Below are 21,712 nucleotides of genomic sequence, written 5' to 3' on the forward strand. Positions count from 1 at the left end.
CTCCAAGGTAGAACTGAGCTCAACATGGTAAGAGCACTTAAGAGCAAAACAGACACCATAAAAACAGAAATGTAAAGTGTATGGACAGCAGGAAAGAAGAGTATCAGTGACTTCCAGAAAGAAGACTCCAGGGAAAATCCAGACACCATATTCAATTGGTTTTAGGCACAACCAGTTCACTGAGGGTTAACACTGTGTGTTCACCACCACATGCAAGCTATAGAATATCCCACCCAATACACCTCTGACTATGCAGTGCTGTGTTACATCCAGAATATGAACAATTCCCTTCTACATCTCATTAACAGCTACCGGATGCCCAAAACATAAAAGACATACTATTCCTGACTTTCCGAAAACATTGAAGATTATATTGCATCTTACCCTGGCCCGCTCCAAACTCCTTCTTTGTTCATGAAATGCAGCTGGACTTTTCAGAGCTGTTGAGAGGAAAAACATTTGGAGAATGACTTAGAATGATGGAAGTTCTCTCACTTCACAACCCTTTCAGGCCAACGAAGTTAACAAATACACCACAGCAACTGCCTCCTGCATCTTCCAACACACTGGACCAGATCTCCAGCTGGCATAAAGCAGTGTGAGTTGACATACTCCATTTGACAGCACAGGAGACACAGGAACTGACCTGAAGTTTTTGTGGGCTGCTAGAGTCTAATACAGGTACACTTCTGGTCAAACTAACCATTGTTCACAAAGTTGGGTTCAAGAACATGAGTCAAAACCAGCCCCCCAACAAAAGTCTTTTTACAAGCTTCGACAGAGAGTAAGATATCCAGGACCCTTAAGAGAATGGTTCTGAAACACTGAAGAGATACATGAAATGGTTGGAAGGGTGGAGGACAATCCTAATGAACTGTAAATCCTCTTTACTATCTTTTGATGTCAAAGGAAGCTCCGAGTCTGCCCTTAATGTGCACCTGTGTTTTGCATACATGGAAGGGCTAGCTGCAAATTCTGCAGGTCCACAGGACATATATATTGCTCCATGTAAGAGAAACTATCGTGAGAACAGGAACAGTTGGACAGGAAAGCACATCTGTCTGCTGACAGAAAACCACAACTTGAGGAATTAACAGCAGCTCTCCATATAACAGACCTTCTCGCCCCCTTGGGCCCTGTATAAAACCAGAGCCAAAACGGATCATGTTTTAAGAAACTGATCCTCTGCTGTCCAGGACCACACTAACCCTGGAGGAATCTCTCACTCTGCCTGGCTCCTCTGGAGCACACAAACCTCACGTCCCACAGTAAGACCAGAGAAAGAGGGTGACAACGGTAAGTGTCACTAGCTCCTCACAGTTTCCCTGAAGCTGCAAGTAGCTTGTTTTTTTTTAAACAATCACATTGCAGTTTGTTTTGAGAACTAGCTGAAGGGGCCATAATAATTTCTTTTCATATTTCTGAAATACTCGCATTTTAAACTAAACCGAATAGTTAAAGAACTTTAGCTTTAAAGGTAAGTTGCACGTCTTTTAAAGACAGAAAACTAAACTCGTGCAGTTGGTAGCTCCAAAGTATTGTATCTAGGTCCTATGAAATATAATCTGCTCATGTTATTTTTAAATTAAGACCAATGATTAAGTATTTCTCAAATGTAACTTCATAATGAAATCTCAAAAGACTATTCAAAAATAAAAGCCCTTGCATAAATGCAAGGTAAGAAACTACTCCTAATGCATGTGTAGCCTTACAAACTCTTTCCTACAGAATGAAATGGAGTAGCCACAGATAAGGTGTTAGGACACATATGTTCTGTGTAATACAGACAGAGTCCCTCTAGGTTCACATCAATGGGCTAAAAAGTAGAATTTACTCCAAATGGCATGAATTCTGAACACACCACAGCATCATAGATGGAATTCAGACTACAGAAGTGAATGAAGAATAATCTGTAGAATAAATTAACAATAACTGAAAACTAACCATAGTGAGTACACAGACCCCCTACAACAATGGGGCAAATAGTTCCCGTTCAGATTAGTTTCATACAATCTGGTTATGGATAGAAATAACCAGAGAAAGTTGCACAAGCTGTGAAATGCACTTTGAGACAAACTAAAGAGATATGGTAGGGATATGGTTTTGCAATAACTAGAAAAATAATGCAAAAAACTTCACTGGCTAGTTGAGGCATCAACTAGGCCTTAGGCACAGCTGATGCAGGCAGTGAGGCTTCCTGGGCAGTCTGGCCATCACACTTCAGTGAAGAGCAAGAAACAAATAATACTCTTTTCCAGTCAAATGAACTGTTTGTGAATATGCATGTGCCTGAACTTAAACACACCTTTCGTTGTATGCGTATCACACAAGAGTGAAATAAAAGCTCGGGTACACCTGGGCAAAGATAGCATGCAATATATAAATCTGCATAAACATCTACCCTGGATACAAGTGAAGCAGGATTCATCTCGAGTCTTCAAAAGCTCTCTACCACCAGAATGTGCAAGCACGGCAGTAATTCTTTGCTCTCTCCCTCCTGCCTACCTCTGCTGTCAGTATGAGACAGCAGATGACCTTTAAGTGACATTTCCCTGACCACAGCTAATGGTCAGAAAAGTCAACTTCAGGAGTTCAGCTGGTGTCACAGGTAGTCCAGGAAAATTCTTGCAATACAGAAGAACAAAGCAAGAAAAGAATCCCTGAGCAGGAAAACAGAAAAACCCTCCCCTGAAACACATGCACATTAAATAGTAAGCAATGCAGAGCTGCTATAGGAACAATATGTAAAAAACAATTTCAGTCTGTCGTGACTAGTCCTCTGGAAACGTGCACTGAGATGTGGCTCTCTGGGCTGGCAACATGACAGAGGACTTCATATTCGAACTCTGAAAATGTCAAGAGGGCACAAATCCTTCACTGCTTCCCTCAGCAATCTAGGATAGGGCAGACATGTCATAAGAGGGTGTCTACTGTAAAATCATACTCCATTTGAAGTTAACTAAGCCTTGCACATTTTTCTGGCTTTAAAATGACTACTTAGCCCAGAGCTGTGGAGCAACTCAGTTAACTCGACTATAGCAAATGAAAGAAAAGGAAAAATATAATCCTTTGAAGAACTTTGAAGCAGTAAGGCTCTGGATAAGCTCCACAGGAAACCCATAGTGCAGATATGCCCCTTTTCCAGCTCCTACCACTGTCCTTCCTGGCCACCTAGCACTGATCCCTGAAAAACTACTCCTGTCCCCCATAACCTGTCTGACTTGCTCACCAAAGTGCTGCTTTATCCATTCTACCCAAAATTACCCAATAAAGCCATAACAGCTATTCTGGCTCATTCTGACAGTGCACCTAAATGAGTGGCTGAGCTCGTGGAGCAAATGCTTTGCTAACCAGGTGGGCACAGGGCAGCATTTTATCACTGAGACAGGATCCATTTCCATAGCTCTTGGTAGCTGAAGCAGCAGATACAACCACAGATGGTTAGGGATGAGGAAACTCCAATCACCTGATGCTTTCTGACTGCTCAGGCCGGATAAAATATACTAAACTATTCCTTACAGTAGTTTGTCTAACCTGATCTTGGGAGAGCTCTCATGAAAAAAATGCAATATTACTGCAGAGAAATTATCCTGGTGCATAGATGTCCTTACTATTTAAAAACTTTCTGAATGTCTTACATTTCCCTTCCTCTCTTTATTTCCTGCCTTACCTGCAATCATTACAGAGAACGATTTATTCTCTTCCTCTTTGCATCTATCCCTAGGTATTTGAAAACTTTGGTTCTCCTACAATCTTCCGTTATATAAAATGCCAAAGCCAGCTGATTCAGCCTCCTCTTACAGATAACACTATCCAGACCTTTGCTTGTTTACTCTCTTTTCGACTTCCACTTGATCTGCATTTTTCTCGAAGTATAGTGTCCAGAACTGGGTAGATATTCCAGCCTAGACTTTATCAGCTTTTATAGAGTTAAATGATTATTAAATAACACTTCTCAGTTATATGTTCCAGCCAGTTTGCCTTTTTTTGTGTGTACATAAAATGCATAATGTTCACTTGTGCTTGTTTCACAAACCATGAAAGGTCTCCAATCCTATTCTGCAGAGCTGCTACCTAGTGAGCCATTCTCCATCCTCAATTCATGCCACTGACTTAGCATTACAAAACGTAGACATTCTGCCTTTCTCTTTGGTTTTATCCCATATCCATTCTTGGCTTCTCCAAATACTGTGAGTCCCAATCCCGTCTTCCTCCCACCCTACTAACCTGCAAAGCTTAATAAACATGCAGACTGTTCCCTCGTTTACGTCAGATTACTGAAAATACTAATTCATGTCAAACACTGATCTTCTCCCTTCCCACTCCACCCAAAAGCCCTGCTTAGCACACCCTCCCAGTCTAACACCAAGCCTTTATTCCAGTACTGTTCCCTCACCAGTTGCATAGGCAGCTTCAATAGTCCCAGGTTGCTTCCAAGAACATCAGGCAAGCCTGTCTCAAGCACCTTACTAAATCCCAGAAGTGCAAAAACATATTTAACATCCTGACTTCCCTGGGAGGCAGTTCAACAAATATTTAGTCTGCTGGTAGGTCCAGATTAAGTAATGATCTTTTTCTCCCCTTTCCCATGTCCCACGTGTTTCTGCCTTGCCTTTGATGCTCCAACTGTACTTGCACTGCCCAGGGAGCCCTACTATGGAACTATCGCCATGAAGTAACTCCAGCACCTTCCCATGGCACTTGCCCCTCCCCAGAGTTACCTTGGTTTGAATCCTGGATCCAACTAACTAGCTAACTTTGAGTGAGCCCCTGATGAGAACAGTGCTCCTAGAGGCCTCGATGATCTCTTGAGGTCTTTTCCAACCTAGTTGATTCTGTCAAAAAAAACCACCAAACTTGCCAAACTACAACTGTAGTATTAGCTGTTGAGTTTTTGTTTCCCATTGCATGCAGAAAAGAAATAGTTGAGAATGCAGAAGTAACTTCTGCAATGCCCAATTTCAGTCAGGTGAACCTCCTGCCTGCCTTTCTGATTTTGTTTCTACATGACATGTATGTGGTGTTTTCAGCAGCGGCAAACTGCAGTTACACTTCTGCCCTGGTTCCTGTACCTAGGACTGGGACAAAGCATGCTAGCCCTCGGTTATGCTGACAAAACTGTTTGTGGACTCAGATCACAGCTGTTTTGAAAGAGTTATTTTAACCTGGACTGGTATGCTGGTGTAGAGCATGGCTCCACAAATAATAGTGTCAGCAAAGCTGAGCACAACTGCCCTGCCAGACCAAGTCAGAAATGAGAGGCTGGGTTTAAGGCCAGCACTGCAGCAGGAGCCCCCACGCTGCTGAACCACAGCCCCCACATCTTCAAGTCGTCCCATCCTCCACAGAAGAACAGCCTGGTTTTACAAATGGCCGAACAAGCACTAAAACTGGTTCAGTGACAGAAGGGACAATAGCATCACCAACGGGGTTTGGGACAGCATAGTCCAGCAGGTGCCCTTCACTGAGTTGTACATACTTTTGTCCCACTTGGACAACTGTCTGGCAGTTTGCAACATCTGCTGTCAGAAGGATGAGCTTTATCCCTCACCTTTAGATGACTGACAGCAGGACATGATTTTCCTACCACAGACAGGCTAACTAGCAAGAATCTCCTGAAACTCCTACCACATACAGCCTATGTTTTTAGTCTCTCTGCTGCTTGTTGTGGAGCATTTTGATGCTGCATCTCCAGAATTCCTGAAGCATTAGTATCTTTGTGGTCACACCCTTAGCTACCATGAGAAATCTCTCTGCAAATCAATGATGCAACTGTTTTGTGCCTCCACCCTGCTTCAAAAATGTTGCAGCTATACATTGCAACGACTGCCCTTCCATCTGACCCCCCCAAAGCTAAGCAGCAGCACACAAGACCATCTACATTGGCGCACACCTTTCCATACAACGCACAGAGATGAAAGTTGCCGATCTTTGCTTCAAAGCAATGTATTAATTCCTATGAAACTGGGTCCAAAACTGCAATGCATGATTTCAGTGTTCCCTCAGTCCAAGACACATTTTGAAGATGGCAAAGTGTGAATGAAACATAGAATCCTAGAATGGTTTGGGTTGGAAGGGACCTACCTTAGAGATCACCTCGTTCCAACTCCCCTGCCATGGGCAGGGACACCTTCCGCTAGACAAGGTTGCTCAGAGCCCCATCCAGCCTGACCTTGAGATACTGCTGTTATAAACAGACTGAATCAAGGCCCAGGAATCAAACCCAAATCTCCAATATAACAGCAGAGACAAAAATCTGGGCAAAATGGCTCAAAACATTACTGTTCAGGGTTTACCCTGCAGTGTGCAAAAGCAGATTTTAGCTCTGCTTTCAAATATGTTCATATGCAGATCTTCAGGTTCCTGTTACCTAGTGTGAGAAATAAGTGGAATCAGAATTAGATTGAGACACTGAGAACGAAACACAGCAGGGGAAGGGGACTGCCCAGCTGCTAAGAAGAAGAGGTCAAAATATCCATATACCCTGCATTTACTTATGTAGCTGACAGAAGACACTGAGGTTTGAAAGGAACCAAATACAGGGAAGAAAGAAAGGCAAAAGGATCTACACAGATCCTCACAGCTCAAGTGTCTCGGGGGGGAGGAGAGGCTGCAAAGCCTTCTGCAATCAGTAAGATCACTACTCAAGGCTATCAGACTTGTAGACTGACATAAGAGGCAGAACATGAGCTTTCCTTGGCCATAGTATCTAGCTCTTCATAGACAATACAGGGATATTTGAACTGCAAATCAGTCGGTAAGACAACATGCAATGTTTGTAAAAAGGCTACAGCTAAATTCAGAATACTGAGTCAAACACTTTGCTCTTCAGTTAGATCCATTCCTAAGGGAAAGGAAAAATCTTCCCTTGCTATGACAAAGAGAAGACTGTGTCACGTCCAAACCCAACCTCAGACACACTGATTTAATTCAGAACAGCAGAAGGCCTTCTGCTGCAGCTACTCCCCCCTGCTCTCAACCAAATTCTGGTTATTCTCTCTTGTTTACTATTCTTTCGTAAAAAGATGAAATAAAGTGCTGCAAATAGGCTTGATGACTTCCTCTGTCAGTTCAGGGTGGGGTTCCCAACCCATAGCATTTGGTAAGAGACACAAAACTTGAACCACAGAGCAAGGCACTTTCTTCCTCGCTTCACCTTCACCCCACCTCCAAAAAGTATTTCTCATAGCATGAAAGAAAAAGGTATTCAAAAACAGGGTCAAGTACACAGAAGGGACTGTCATCTTGCTAGTGGGGCAGTATCAAAGAGTAGTATGCTGTAGAAATATGAAAAGGGACTGGGGAATACACAGCTGAGAGATCTCCATCAGCACCCTTTTCTCCATTAGCAGCTCCAGAGAGTTTCACATCCAGTACACACATCTGATCATACTTGAGAATTCTTGCTGATATCGTACCCCGACACTGGTAAGTGACCTTGGATTAAGGCTAAAGTATGAGTATCAAGTTAAGGATAGGAAAAGAAGCCACAACTGGTAAATTGTGATTATTCAAATCCCAAAATACATAAACTCAGAAAATTAAAAATTAAGATTAACCTAAAAAAGTCAATCCAAATATATTTATGAAGGTAAGAAGCACATCTCTGGCACCCAAACAAATGCAGCTTTGCCCTTCAATGACACCCTTCAGTAACAACGTTATTGTGATCAAAGAATTATGAGTGTTCCTAGTCCCAAAGAGAACAAATGCTGGAGAAAGGTTCTTTCCCATGTTGTTACTGTTGCCAGCACTGCCAAAGCATGGCATTACAGCTACAGTGCTACAGCTTTACCAAGTCTTCCCTACTACCCAGCTGCTCCAATCAACACAGATAAGAGTCCCGGGCTGTTTTGGAAGCCAGAGCTGAAGTCCTGCATCCCTGCCACCCTACAGTACAGTCACCCCTTCTCACGGATCAACACTCATGAGCCTGCACAGTGTACTGGTTCGTGGAGCTGTTTTTCCCCAAAAAAGCCACTTTCCAGGTCCCTGAATTGGGCTTGCCCTGGCTGCACAAGCACATGTACAGGTGGAACTGTGGTACCCTGTCTCTGCCCAGCTCGCCATGGAAACACCACCGGCTGAGCTGCTTCCAACACCTGGACCAGACGCCACTCCAGAGCCCACAAAACTGTCAGTAACTGTATTAAGCAGCATATCCCTTATGATGCAGTTTAAGATTTTCATTAACTCTGTGAAAAGTCTGAAGTATAAATTTGTCATAGTAAACATTATTGATGAAAAGGGCTAAGATTTTTCAAGGCCCAACACTGAGTTATTTTAAATTCTAACAGATATGTGCAATTTCTCTGAAAGTTTATCCCCTTTAGGAGCAAGATGGAAATTGTCACCCATGGTAACAGTTATCAGATCTGTGGGTGACTATGGCTACGGCTTTGTGTCAAAAAAACATTTACAGCAACTACAGATAATGTATAACCTGCTTCGTCCATTGCCAGTAACTCTTGGCATTCAAAAGACTCCCTAAACACTGCAATGAAAAATAAAAAAGGTAAAGTTTCACTACAATTAGGATTATACCATGTCCAAACTGAAGAAGAAAAGGGAGACAATGAACTTCTACCAGAAACCCTTTGATCCATGCATTCCTAGACCACTTTTCATGCCTGTTTCTTGGATGGATAATTAGCCTTTGCAAACTCTTCTGACAACCTTCTGAAGTGTCCAGGGTAGGGAAGGTGTGAGGCCACAAAAAGGAGAGTCCATTTCCAGTGAATAAGTTAAGAATGAACCTAAGACAATTGTGGGAATATGACAGGAAAAAAACTGCATTACATATGAGACTTTATTCCCCCAGATTATTATGTTTCTCTTGCAACTGGCAGAATTAAATCTTTTATCATGGCAGGGATCAAGGACTAAATGCAGCCTATCAAACACCTGAGCACAGACTTTTCTGTCTGCAATTTCAGAAAGGGCAAACAGCACATTTCCATTACTAACAAAAGGAACTTTATTACTCTGATCATGTCTTATTATTCACTGATTACGTAAACACATGGAAAACACATAGAGACAGATATTTAAAAATACAAACAAACTAGATGAAGTTATTAGGCCTCTGACAATGAGACTCTCAGCTTAAATGTACAGACTCCTTCTACACACAAAGCCTGAAGGCTTTGAAATTGTGCTTCAAGAAAAGAGATCAAAGTCAAATAACCAGCAAATAATTCCTGGGATTACAGATTTCTGTGCAACGTGCCAGAAACAGAAATAGAGTTGCAAGTGTCCTCTAAGCCTTTTTTGTTGTTTTACAATACCTGCTTAGTGTTTCAGTCTTACTTTCATAGCATGACATTGAATATATTAAAAGTCTAGCTGCAGCTCCTGTATTTGAGGTCCTGTGCTATGTCCTATACCACTGTAAACCAGGAAACGGCAAAGAGGTTAAACAGAGCATTAAAATAAATTGTTATTATTTTTAGATCTTAAAGACTTTACAGGTTTGGACATTTTATTAAACAACTCTGGGAGTTAACAATATTTACAGTTCATACATTTGTATGAAGTCCTTATCCTAAATGAAAGTACAGCTTATAAGTATGGAAGTGAAGCAGTTGTCAATGGGTAGAATAGCAGACACTAGATGGCAGGGAAGTAAAAATTTGTATTTTTGCTTTGTTACTATAAATAAGATTCCATAAAACTGTAAGGAATGTCACTACAAAGACCTGATATGTAAAGCAGTGAGAGAATGACGGGGACACATTACATAGCAGGAAGAGCTATTTCAGGGTGTTTAAGCAATTGCTTTAGCTGCAGTTCAAATATAACACACAACAACCTTGAAATGTCGACTGTGTAGCCACACTGCAACAGTAAGGAACCAGTAAAACTCCACACAGGCATAGCAGGTCATCTATCCTAGCCTTTACGTGGAAGTCAAAATATAGCTGAGGTATTAAGAACTGCACCTGAAGTCATTGGCAGGACGACAGAACAGTTCGTGCCATGAAAAATACTACACATTAGATAACTGTGTATGTTCCAACAGCTTACTGCCTCTCCTTTCTTTGACGTACATAAAAAGATGCTCCTCCTTCGCAACTAACAGTTAAACAATTTATAAAACTAGTTTTCTTCTTTTGTTTTGTTTCTGACATTTAATATGTTCTACTGTAGGTATTGTACGTAACAGGAGCCAAAAGTTGACTATATCCTCAATTGATAGGTCTCCTTCAATTACAGCACATATACTAAATTGACCAGCTTCATAATAAGAAGTAAGAATAAATAAGAAAATATGAGCATAAATATTAAATATAGAGCCATACAATTAAGTTGGAAGTGCATAATTTTCATCAAGTATTTAAAAAACTATTTTTTTTAAAGGTGGGAAGTGATTAGACTATCAGGTAAAGGTTAAAGCAGAAATAGCATTTTTACTACACAAACAGAAGTGTGTATGCATGGCCAAGTTTGGGGGTTGAGATGTTAAAGTCTAAAGGTATGGTTTAACTTTAGAAACTCCCAGGTGGAAAGCATTTTGCTTCCTGAAATCAGTACCTCAAAGATCCTCGGCTTTTTGTGATGGTAGCTATGCTGGATGTAGAAGACCAAATATAAGCTTTTTCAAGATGATGAACCACACTGATATGCCGAAGCATAACCTATGTTCTGTATCCTTAGATCACCAAGTGACCCCAGTAAATGGCAATTCCTGTAGAATTTGTCCCCAGCAACGTCTCAAAGACACCAAAAAAGCAAATACTGCATTGTAGTTTTATAACAAATATTACATTTTCTCTAATAAACTTATGGCCACAAAAAAAAATGCAGCTAGTGATATGAGAGACCTAATCAGATTATAATCATTAGACTGTCTGCTGTATAACAATCATTTCTAATCATGTGACACGTTGCAATTGAACCATGGCGCACACTCTTCGTGTAGTCTGAAGATAAAATACACTCTACTCAGGAGAGTCTGAAACACAGCAGCACAAGATTCACAAATCTTGTGTTCTGAAACACACTCAAACATCTACCAGGCTGCACATCCAAGTGGAAAACCACACTGGAGTGTTGTTAACCTATGGCATGGAAACACTTCAGCACCTGTAAAAGCAGTCAATTAGAAAACCAGCACAAACTCCATACTTTTTGGATCTACAGACAGCCATGCACTCTGTATATACTGCATCCCAGAACATAAACATACAGTCAGAGGAGTTGGATGTGGGCACAAAAACTGGCAAACATCAGATACACTGAAGTGAAAAAGGAGCTCCTGGAAATTCTCAGCCTGTACAGAAGCCACCTTCCCTCTAGCTCTCAGTCCAGACAGTGCCCTTTCCAAAGGTTGCCTGTGTCATCTTTCAGATACTCACAAAGCACTGCTATAGAGCAACACAAGGCACATTACCAGAAATTATCTACTTCTGTTTCATCTGCTTCCATAAATCTGATGGTCAAAACAGCTTTCCTACACGATTGTGCCACACGACAACCTTGCATGCTTGCCTACATTTTGTGTTTGCAGCCAGAAGCCAAAGATCACAATCCTGATGGATAAAACAAAGGGCATGTGAAGCTTTAAATCTTGCAAAAGAGAAAAAGAGGCACATATTTTGCATAGCAGAGTATTGCTACATTTGCCAAATGTCTTTCCCCTAAAAATTTTTGCTGTTTTAATTGAAGATATTTTCCACATATCTTTCTACTCAGATGTACGTTAGCTACTGTTTTGAACATTCTTTTCAAGGGTGAAAAATGGGGTGTTTAATACTCCCCCAAAAAACCTTACAATACCTGTAACCTTTAAATTCAACACTGTAAAAAACGACAGCATCTGACTGTTCTTCTACAGCATGACAGAGTTCAAAGAGTTGAGCACAGACAGCAGATTTTGTTTAACTTGCATTTTGTGAGGACGAGAAGATGAAAATCATCTCTGCATAGCTACAAAAAAATGCAAATAGCAAAAAAGCTTGTCTATTTGCACTGTCAGAAAACAGGCCAAAACCTGAATAAACATGAAAACTCAGCTCTCCTTTTTTCAAGATACAGTCATTCTAGCTCTAATCACAGGTACATCAGATGCAGGTGAAGACCTGCTTCCCACCTCTTTTCTATGGGCAATTGAGAATTTTAATCTTCAGCTAATGAATCCTGCTGCTAGGGAAAGGTTACACAAAGTGGTAACACAAAAGCAAGAAGAATTAATGAAGCATAAACCCAAATTATTTTGAATCATCTGTCACTGCCTATAAATGTTTTATTTCTTAGTACAAGACACTAATCTTTCAGTGAAGCATAGCCCTACTGTAGGTGGCTGGTGGGTTGGGAAGGTTATTCAAGCGAGATTAAGTGTACTTGGTAAAAAAATGTTGAAACATTTGCCTTTCCACTGTATCATATAAACAAAATTCCACTAAGTAATTCCCGGTTCTGTTACGAACAAGCAAAGCAGGAGTAGCGCGACTCTCACACTCGTTTTAAGGTGACACAAATGTGTCTTCTCCCACTCCTGACATTTACACTGTCCAAAAACCTTGTGTTGATGGAAGCCTGAAATGAAATTTCTCTTTCTGGGCACCAAGTTGAATCTAAACAGCATGTAAGATTTACACTGCACTCAGGAGAACCAAAGGTACCAAAGTGAGTTTTCATCCTAGATAGCTTTTAACATGTAACAAAATCTTTTACTTCTCCCATATTTGGCTCACGGATTTTTCCACGTCTGTTTGCCTCAAGATACAGGAACTGATCTGTATGCAAGGCTAATCTAAATGAACATGTAGGGTAGCATAGTAAGACCAAATGTAAACAGAAACAAGGTCGATGCTGAGGAACTGACATCCACACTCTAAGTGAAGGTGAAATGGAGGTTTGGTACCAGACAAGTTGTAGTCTAGTCCCATGGACTGAATGCATATTAGCTCTAGACAGAATATTTTCCACTTTACTTTCATCCCAATTTAATCCAACACTCAAACTTCATTTCACAGTGCAAAGCAAGGTACAGTAGGCAGGTGCAATCAGGAGCTTCACTTCAAAAGCACATTCCTGACATAAGCTGTAATGTAGATAGAACCGCAACCATCACGATTCTTTCAAGAGTGTTAAGACTCTCCATATGGAAAATAATGATTAAATCATCATAAAGGGCTGTGTGGGGCCTGGTTCTTGACTAATGAACTCAAGAGGGAGACACATAGTCCAGTATAGCTGTGTTCAGTAGTAGATGACAGGGGAACCAGATTAAGTATCTAAATGTTTTCACAGACAAGGGGTGCAGGCCAGAGAGATGAAAGAAAACAGGATGCTTGTACATTCCCAGCATTAATAAAAATACCTATTCTGGACTCATGAAAGTAGAAGCAAAGCTGTCATGCCTTTATGATGCTTCTAGGAGGAACATGGTCCCTAGTCATCCTCTGTACTTCTCAGGTTAAAAATGGGTCTTTTGCTTTAAGTGTCACAATTTATCTCACATCTGATCTTCTCATTAAAAATGGCTCAGGGAACTATGTGTGGCTATTTCCAGTTGGCAGGTATGGGTAAATGATACCATTACTTGGGAGGAACTAATTTCAAATCATGTTTAGAACAGATGTGCTAAAGTGGTTTTTCTCCATTGCAGAAAAGACCTTTTTATGTGTCACCAATATTTTCTCAATTATTTTTCACTGAACATTCTTCTTTGGTCCATCACAAAACTCACATGCAAGAGATATAAATGAAGTAATGAAGGGCACAAATCTGCAAAGACTAGTAATTTAGGCTATATTTTAAGCAAATTCAAGACTCATTAATTATTCAGGATGCCCGACTTGAATTACCTGCAAGGGCATCATTTTCAAAAGGCCTGTAAAATAGACCCCTCTCAGGAATCACAAGTTTGGTCAGCCACACTTTGAAGAAAGCCAGTACTGAACATAAGTTAATACAGTGTTTGCATACATATCCACCCAAAGCAGGAGACCACAAAGAAGGCAGGCACATTTCCTTCTGGGAATTAAAAAGGCACAGCTAACTGGGACACTAGTCTTTCATCTGAAAAACAAGTGTATTCTGTAGAAGCATGTATACAAGCTCCCCAAGTAAAAATAAGACAACAGCCACGATGTACTATATCCAGACAGGACAATCTTTCCTTTCTGCTTTGGTAACATAATTTTAAGTAGGGGTGCCAGAAACATCTTGAGAAGATCACTGCCTTCCAGCAAGCCACTCCAGCCAACAGAGTGCTATGACAGGTTCTCTTCATTCAGAGAGAGAGCTGACAGTCTAGCCTTGTGCCTTCGGCAAAGTCTAAGTCACACCACTGTGTCACATTAAACTGTGCACCCCAAAAATAGAAAGAATGAGAAACTCCACATTACTACACTGTCTTCAAGTAAAGCTTGTGAAACAGGGAAGCGGGAAAGTTTTTGAAAGAAGAAAATACATACCTGATCCATTGCCTTTTACTAAAGGTGATGAGTGAAACTGAGAAGACCTCAAAAATAAAACATTCATTCTTTGGTCTTGCTTCAAGTTGTTAACTGTAAGTCATCTAGTTCAGAGGTACCAAAGGATGACAAAACTACTTGTCAGATACCTTTTTGCATTTTCGGGAGAAGAAGGGGAACAAAAAAGAAAAATATCTTCTCCAACATTAACCTCACAGTGAATTTATTAAAGCTTGTGTTCATCCAGAAATGTTCTCTGGCTCCACTGGTTTTGTCTTCCCCTGCATGGAGGGGAATGGCTGATGCTCATATGGCTCTTTCTAGCCACATTTTCTAGCTACAAACATAAAACAGGGTCCCTGGTTGGTTAACGTCTTGTACACGCTGCCTGTTTTCAGTCAGTTTATAGAATATGTATGTACAAAGTTACAACTGCCTCAGAGGTCTGGGGAGCTGGCAAACTGCAAGAACAGAAACTGCAGAGGCAGGAAGCCTGTTAAAAGAGTGATTACCAGTATGTGTCAAGTATACAAGGCACTTCTAACATAGTATGTTCTCCTAAAGACTCTGCAGTGTGATCAAATGCAAGCATTGTTTTGGAGGACAGTTACACTTGCAGTCATTACTCTCTTCCTCAGTATGGGAGGTGGCCCCACACAGCACACCAACATTTCAGAAGGACCAAGTTGGGTGGGACAGGGTGGGGCTCATATACCATGGTGTTCATGCAGAAGCAGGGAATCTGATCTTTCAAATCATTGGGGAAACCATTCTCCACTAAAAAAGCATGCACAAAAACACCAAGACAGAGAATTCCAGTGGTACTTACGCGGCATGATCCCTTGGCTCACCAGCTCCTCCCGTGTGCGTCGCTGCTGGAGCTTCAACTGCAGCACTGCACGACAGCAAGGAGAGGGGAGAGAAGGAAACCCATCAGTGCAAGAAACAACCGAAGAGACATTTTCAAATGCATCTTATTTTCTTCTTTGGGTGGCAAGGCACTAGCCAGCAGCAGAAGAAAAAGACCCCGCTCCCACCCTGCTCCCTGCCCTGCTGCAATTGCAGAAGTGGCCTGCAGCAGTCAGGTTTCCGTATGCTGCTGCGGGCAGAGGGAGAGGAAGTTGCGCAGGGTCTTGGCAGGCTGATAAAAATCCACAAACCCAGGCCTGTTTCTCAATTCTTTCTAGAGCACCAACTGTTTTCCAAACCATTAATATTAAAAAACAAACAAAGAGAAACACGGGCTGACAGCCCTCCAATAAACACAGAGTGACACCCCAGCTGCTAATGACTCCTGAAAACTCTAATTACCATGTGCAGATTAAATGATATGACAAAATTGTTGGTCGTTACTCTAAATTACAAGGCTGATTTCCTTCCTCAGCTCAGAAATTCACCTTCAGAAACAACTCGTGAAAGTGAAATACCATGGATATGTCTGGAAGTATCCTTGTTCCACTGCAGAAGAAATCCCTTATCACTAGAATTTTTCCTATTTATTTTAGCATAACAGAACATATTCATGACCTGTGTGAAATGCAATTAGCTAGGTTTTTTCTAATGTCAATCTCTGGAATAGTCATAATTTCAACATTTAGTTTATAACAGCAGTTTCTCTTTAAACTACACAATCAAAGCAACATTCTAGATTGTTCTTACAGTCAAAGACATCTTACATATGAGAGTAACCTTTCAAAACTGAATTAAAAAATCACAAGCATGTGTAGACACACACATATCAAATTAGGACAACCTGAGTATGAATAGATATTGAATCCCATTTGCAATCAAGCCCAAACTCCTAAGTATACTCAACATAAATTATTATAAAATGAATGGCAAAGTATCTTCCCTGTTTTAATTTTAATTTCTCTGTCAAGCTTATGTCTATTGTATAGTCCACAAAAGAAAAGTCCACAAAATGCAGTGAAACCACTAGAGAGCTAAACTGCTCTACAGTCTAATTATGCAATCTCATTATAACCCTTATGCTTCCTTTTTTAAGTACTTTGTTTGTCCAGTACATTAATTTCATAAATTATATCCAAATTTGCCCTGTACACTCCCTAAAGCAGGGATCAAAAAATTTAAGAAGATGCCCCTACGTCTACTTACAGACATCATCACATTTTACCTGTTTCTTTCAACCTCCTATTTGCAGTTTGCATTTGACTGAGATACATCTTCCAATAAGGGTTCTGCTCTTCATATGTACTAAACAAGAGATCCATCTCTTCCTTGGTTGTTTGCACAGCAGCCAATCACCCTTTCTTAAATGCACACCTAATTTTCTTCTTGGATTTGTCTAGCTTCCACTTCCACTGACTCTTGATGTACCTTTCTTTGAAAGGTTTACGACAGTGAGAGGAGTACCTCCTACCTGTGGAGGTACCTCTGTGTGCACAGTGTGCAAACTAGTTACCTCTCTTCTGTTTCTTAAGACAAACTATGATTTCTTAATATATGCATCCTTGGCAGGAAATTACTTTCTTTAGTACGTGGAAGTGAGAAAGGGAGGGAGGGTGTACAGAGCACCATGGTAATTCTGTGTGGGATCAGCCAAGAGCCAGAATGAGGAGGAGGGAACACAGAGGGGAAGGAACAGGCCCTTCGTTTGGCTGTGAAACTGCAAACAGAAGTGGTAGTTCCAGACTCTTCCTCCTACTCAGCGTGAGATCGCACTCCTACTTCTGTGCAAGTGAGGGCTAACGCAGCCTCATGGCTGGGCCTCCTCTCAGAGCTCTTCATTTGCTGGATTCGTCTTGAGGGTATTAAAACCCGCATCTACATGAGCACTCGATCCAACAGCTTGCTGCTGCAGTGTGAGAGCTCTCACTCCCCCATCATCTCTCATGTTCCCCTGACGGGTGGCTGGACTCACTGACACGACATGGACCACAGCCCACTGGAAACACGGAGTAGTTCTCTCATGAGTGAATTGAAGAGGGTGACCGTATAGCCAGGAGTTGTGGTTTAGCAAACAGGACACCAGGTTATTTGCCAGCACTACCATAAGGTGGGAGTTAGACTTCCTACTTCCAACAGCAGATTGCTACTAAGTGATTTCTGCCCCATTAGGTAGCAATCCATTAAATCTCTCACTGCATGGCATTATTTCCACTAGTGAGCCATTTCAGGGACTCATATCCATACCCTAAATTAGCACATCTTACTAAATGTATACAGACAAAGTGCAGACCTATAGCATCAGGTTCAGCTCCCCAGCTTTAAGTGCAGATAATCTTATTACTCATGTTTTCCCATTTACACATCTAGTAATGTATGTTAGCCCTTTTTGCCAATTGCTACGACCACCTACTTTCCTTCACATTTCTAACTACACCTACTCTTTACCTTTCACCTCACAGAGTCAGGGATTTTCAGCAAAAAGCTCCCACATACTTTTTGCTCCTTGGCGCATACTCTTTCCTCACCTGTACTGATGCGCATTTTGCTCAACCGTCTCAGTTTGCCTAAATGATCTAAACCATTTTTAAACATCATTATTTATGCCACCATAGTATTTGTTCTGTCCACACTGTTACCCGTCTTGCATTTGTTTCCAGACTGCACGGTGCTGATCCCAACCAAAAACACTTTCTATGATTACAGTCAGTTGTTAATCCAACTAAGCAGTACTTCATTAAATTCAAATATACTTTTTAAAGCCAAAATATACCACACTACCAAGTTAAAGATGTTATAAAAGTCTATTACAAACAAAGAAAACCTCTAGCAACCAAATTTCACATATCCAAACAACAAAATAACATTTGAGCAGAGCCGTCTTCACAAACTAAAAAGCTGAACAGTGTGATTATACTGTTCTTATACCATCTAAATTCTTTATCAAATTTTCCACGTTTTTCTTCCTGGAACTGATATCAGATGAGCCAGTCTTTACTCACTCATCCTCCTTCTGCAGTGAGGCAAAATGCTACTGGTCTTTCGCTCTTCTGAAGTCTCCCTGCTGTTCTCAGATTTATTAAAATCAGCCTCAGCCAGACAGCTATAGACTTCATCAAATGACTTAAAATTCCCTTTGTGACTTCAGCTTCCCTTATGAATTTCCTAAATATATCTTATTTCTTTATCAGTTACCATCTACTACCCTTTTTCTCTACCCATGATACACACCTTTTATTTTTAAACCCTATGTCCCTTAACAGTAAGAAACTAGCAACTATCAAGAGAACTAAACTGGAGAATAAAAAAAGGGTCATTTTCAGAATACTTTTAATAAGCACTAAGTAATTCCTTGGATTTATGAATGTATATACATATATATTATGCACAAGTTATAATCAGCACATAAAGCACTTTTTTTCCCAGGACAGCTTACTTTTGTGGCAGGGAGGAAGGCAAAAAGGATTATTTCAGTTCACTTCTAATTACATTTTGGCTTAAATAAGTACTTGGAGTTCCCAATGCCATTTCATATATTTAGGAGATCACCTGTTTACATGTGCAAGTGTGTGAATCCTATATATAGATTAACAGATGTCCCAAGCACCAATCCAAGGCTGTTGTACATGGAGCTCAGCCAAAGGTCTAGAATGACCAGAGAAATTCAAAGTTACTCTTAAGACAGACTGAAGTGTAAGTCTTTCAATCACAAATAAACAATTTTCTGTTTCCTTTATCCCTGCACTTAACCTTTAAATTAATTTTCAAATTAAGAATAAATCAGGTCATATAAAGGGGAGTATATAACTGCTGGCCAGAAAATAAGTTCCAAACTGGAACCCTTTTACTCACCTTTTCATTCAACTTGTGACACAGTCTATGCAACATTTTGTGGGCTTTGTATGCTTGTCTGATTTTCCCACTCGAAACTGGGCATAATTTAATTATTTCACAAGTATGAAAAGTTCTGAATTAATGTCTGAACAAGGCTTTTATATCACTAATGGACTGTTCCAAAAGTTAGTAAAACATTTCAGAGAAATTTGGGAGCTAGTATAGAGGACTGCTGCCAGCAGTTTCAGAGAAGGAGCAGAGAACTGAGGTGGTGGGGGATGTATTAAATGACGAATAATATTGCCATATAGCCACCATCAACAGAGTTACCCTGTTAGTAAAATACAGCAAGTCAGATTATTTTTTGTTCATCTTAGCATAAAACTTCCTCAATAGGGAAGCCACAGGCATATTTCAAGACCAGCTACTCGTGGTTGGTGGCAGCTCAGATTCAGCAGTATATACTTAATATAGGGAGGCTGCACCCCTACAGACACTTTCAGGACACTTACAACTCCAGTTGTAAGCAGCGCATTAGTAGCAAGCAGAAGCAAAAACAAATATCTACGATAAGCCAAGTTGTTTTTTGCAGCTCGTTGTCTAAATCTGCAGCAGCGTGCCTGCCCTTACACATACATGTCTGAAAGCTCTTCTATTTCTAAACCACACTTTGTATTTAGTAGTGTGACTAGACCTACTACAGAGACTAGACTGCAGATTCTGCATCTCTGCATTTCAAGGTTGAAAAAAAATAAAAATCTCATTCTAAAGACTATGTCACATACCAGGACAGGTTTGTGACAACAAATTAAAAAAATATTCTGCATTTCCTGTTTTTTGAAAACTAGTGAAGGGAAATACATGGCTTGTGAACTGCAGCTTGTGGTGAGGCTTCATGTATGTCATATTGAATACAGACTTACTGCCAAAAGGAGTCTGTGTTCACATTGCTACAAAACCTTTTCTTCTAAGGAATCCCAAGTGATACTCAAGGTTGCCCAGCCAAGGTTATGATTAATCCACATAGGGTGGATTAGAACAGAGACAGCTCGAGCAGTAGTGCAGAACAGGAAGGAAGGAAGGCTGCTATGGATAAATGAAATCCTATAGAGGGGCTGAGAGAGGCAGAACTCCCTGGAATTCAGGCTGGGATACCCATGCAAAATGGGAGAGTGCAAGACAAAAACTTTATATTAATGAAGTTTATGAAGGCTGAATGCTAACAGACGTGATTTATCAATTTCGTAAATTCAGTGAAAGCAGTCTGCCTGATAGAAAAATTCATCATTGCAACCCAATGAATAAACCATGTGATCAGGAAGAGAAACCACTGAAGAACAAGTGAAATTAGCCTAACTTCATTATCTAAGCTGAGGAAAGTGCAAGCATAAGTAAAAACAGTCAAAAGCAATTTAATGCTCATAAGGGCTCACGGTCATTTATTTGTATGCTGTTCACCACCTCTGCATGCACAGCCCATTTTGAACACACCGTGCTACAGCATCCTCTTAACTCACAAGACAGCTTTAATGCAGCATGAGCTGGGATGGAAACTTGCCAGTTAGTTCAACACCTCTACCTTTCTGTAGTGACAAAGGTATTTTAGGAGAATTTTCACTGGGCTAGCACTGAGTAGGTCTGACTATGTTTACTTTGTGAGGGTCAGAGAACACAGCCTAAGGAAACATGGCACTAAGCCTACATATACTTTCCAATTTTTTAGTCCAATGTGTATAACACCGTTAGATTAAACCAACAGCCTGTATGCAACCAACTTAATTATAATATGCAACAATAAAAGACAGCTTTGACAACATGGCATATTTGCTGATCAAAACTGTCACAGCTGTTTGTGCAGAACTGGGGCCCCTAACTCAGACATCACGGTGCTGTATAACTACTGCTTTGAAGGATGAAGCCACCTTTCCACTAACCACTCGGCCAGCAGCTCTTCTAATTACATTGAGAAGAGAACCTTTTTCTTGGTTGCTGATGAAATAGTCACATTTGACCAGTAGCCAGTACTCAATTCAGCTTTTGAATATGTAGTGCACCAGCTGTTGTTTTTGGTGGAGGCCGTATCCTACATTTCTGACTGAATTCAGTCCCTTGGAAACATGGTAAGAAAACCCTTCCCTCACACCGAAAAATGGTCTCTGAGCATTTTTCAGCTGTGTCACCCTACAAAACAAATGCTGACTTGTGTTAGCCTTTTCCTGCTTCAGCGGGAAGCCAGATTAGATTCTTGTTCAAACACCAGCAAGGGCAGCTGAACTCCAGCTGTCTGTTCTATACACCTTTCTGTATAGAAGCAGCTAAGGGAGGTTAGTGAACCAGTTTTTGTAGTGTCCACAGGAAGCTTTAAGAAAAATTCAACTCTGATAGTTTGTGATCAATGAGTGAGAATACAATGGTCAAAATTAATTTTGATCTACTTAAATTGCTGAAGCAGATTACTTTTTTTGTTTTAGAGTTGCACTTTTCTGATATTGTCGACAACACACCCCACACCACACAGAATGTGCTAGAATGGGGGTTACCAACAAAGA

At 40.7% G+C, this 21,712-nt stretch overlaps 1 protein-coding gene across 1 annotated transcript in view; it reads right to left on the bottom strand.

The window, feature by feature from the left end:
• The window catches only part of MRTFA (myocardin related transcription factor A), a 97,815-nt gene that overhangs the window by 15,929 nt on the left and 60,174 nt on the right, over positions 1-21,712 (bottom strand). The window contains exons 4-5 of the mRNA XM_039391407.1: positions 15,253-15,318; positions 385-440 (exon numbers count right to left, since the gene is read on the bottom strand). Coding sequence (XP_039247341.1) covers positions 385-440; positions 15,253-15,318 — 122 coding nt within the window. The remainder of the gene's footprint in view (positions 1-384; positions 441-15,252; positions 15,319-21,712) is intronic.

The sequence above is a fragment of the Pipra filicauda genome, unplaced genomic scaffold (assembly GCF_003945595.2).
Source record: "Pipra filicauda isolate LSUMZ 115617 unplaced genomic scaffold, ASM394559v2 scaffold95_size2449627_pilon, whole genome shotgun sequence".
Classification (NCBI taxonomy): Eukaryota; Metazoa; Chordata; class Aves; order Passeriformes; family Pipridae; genus Pipra; species Pipra filicauda.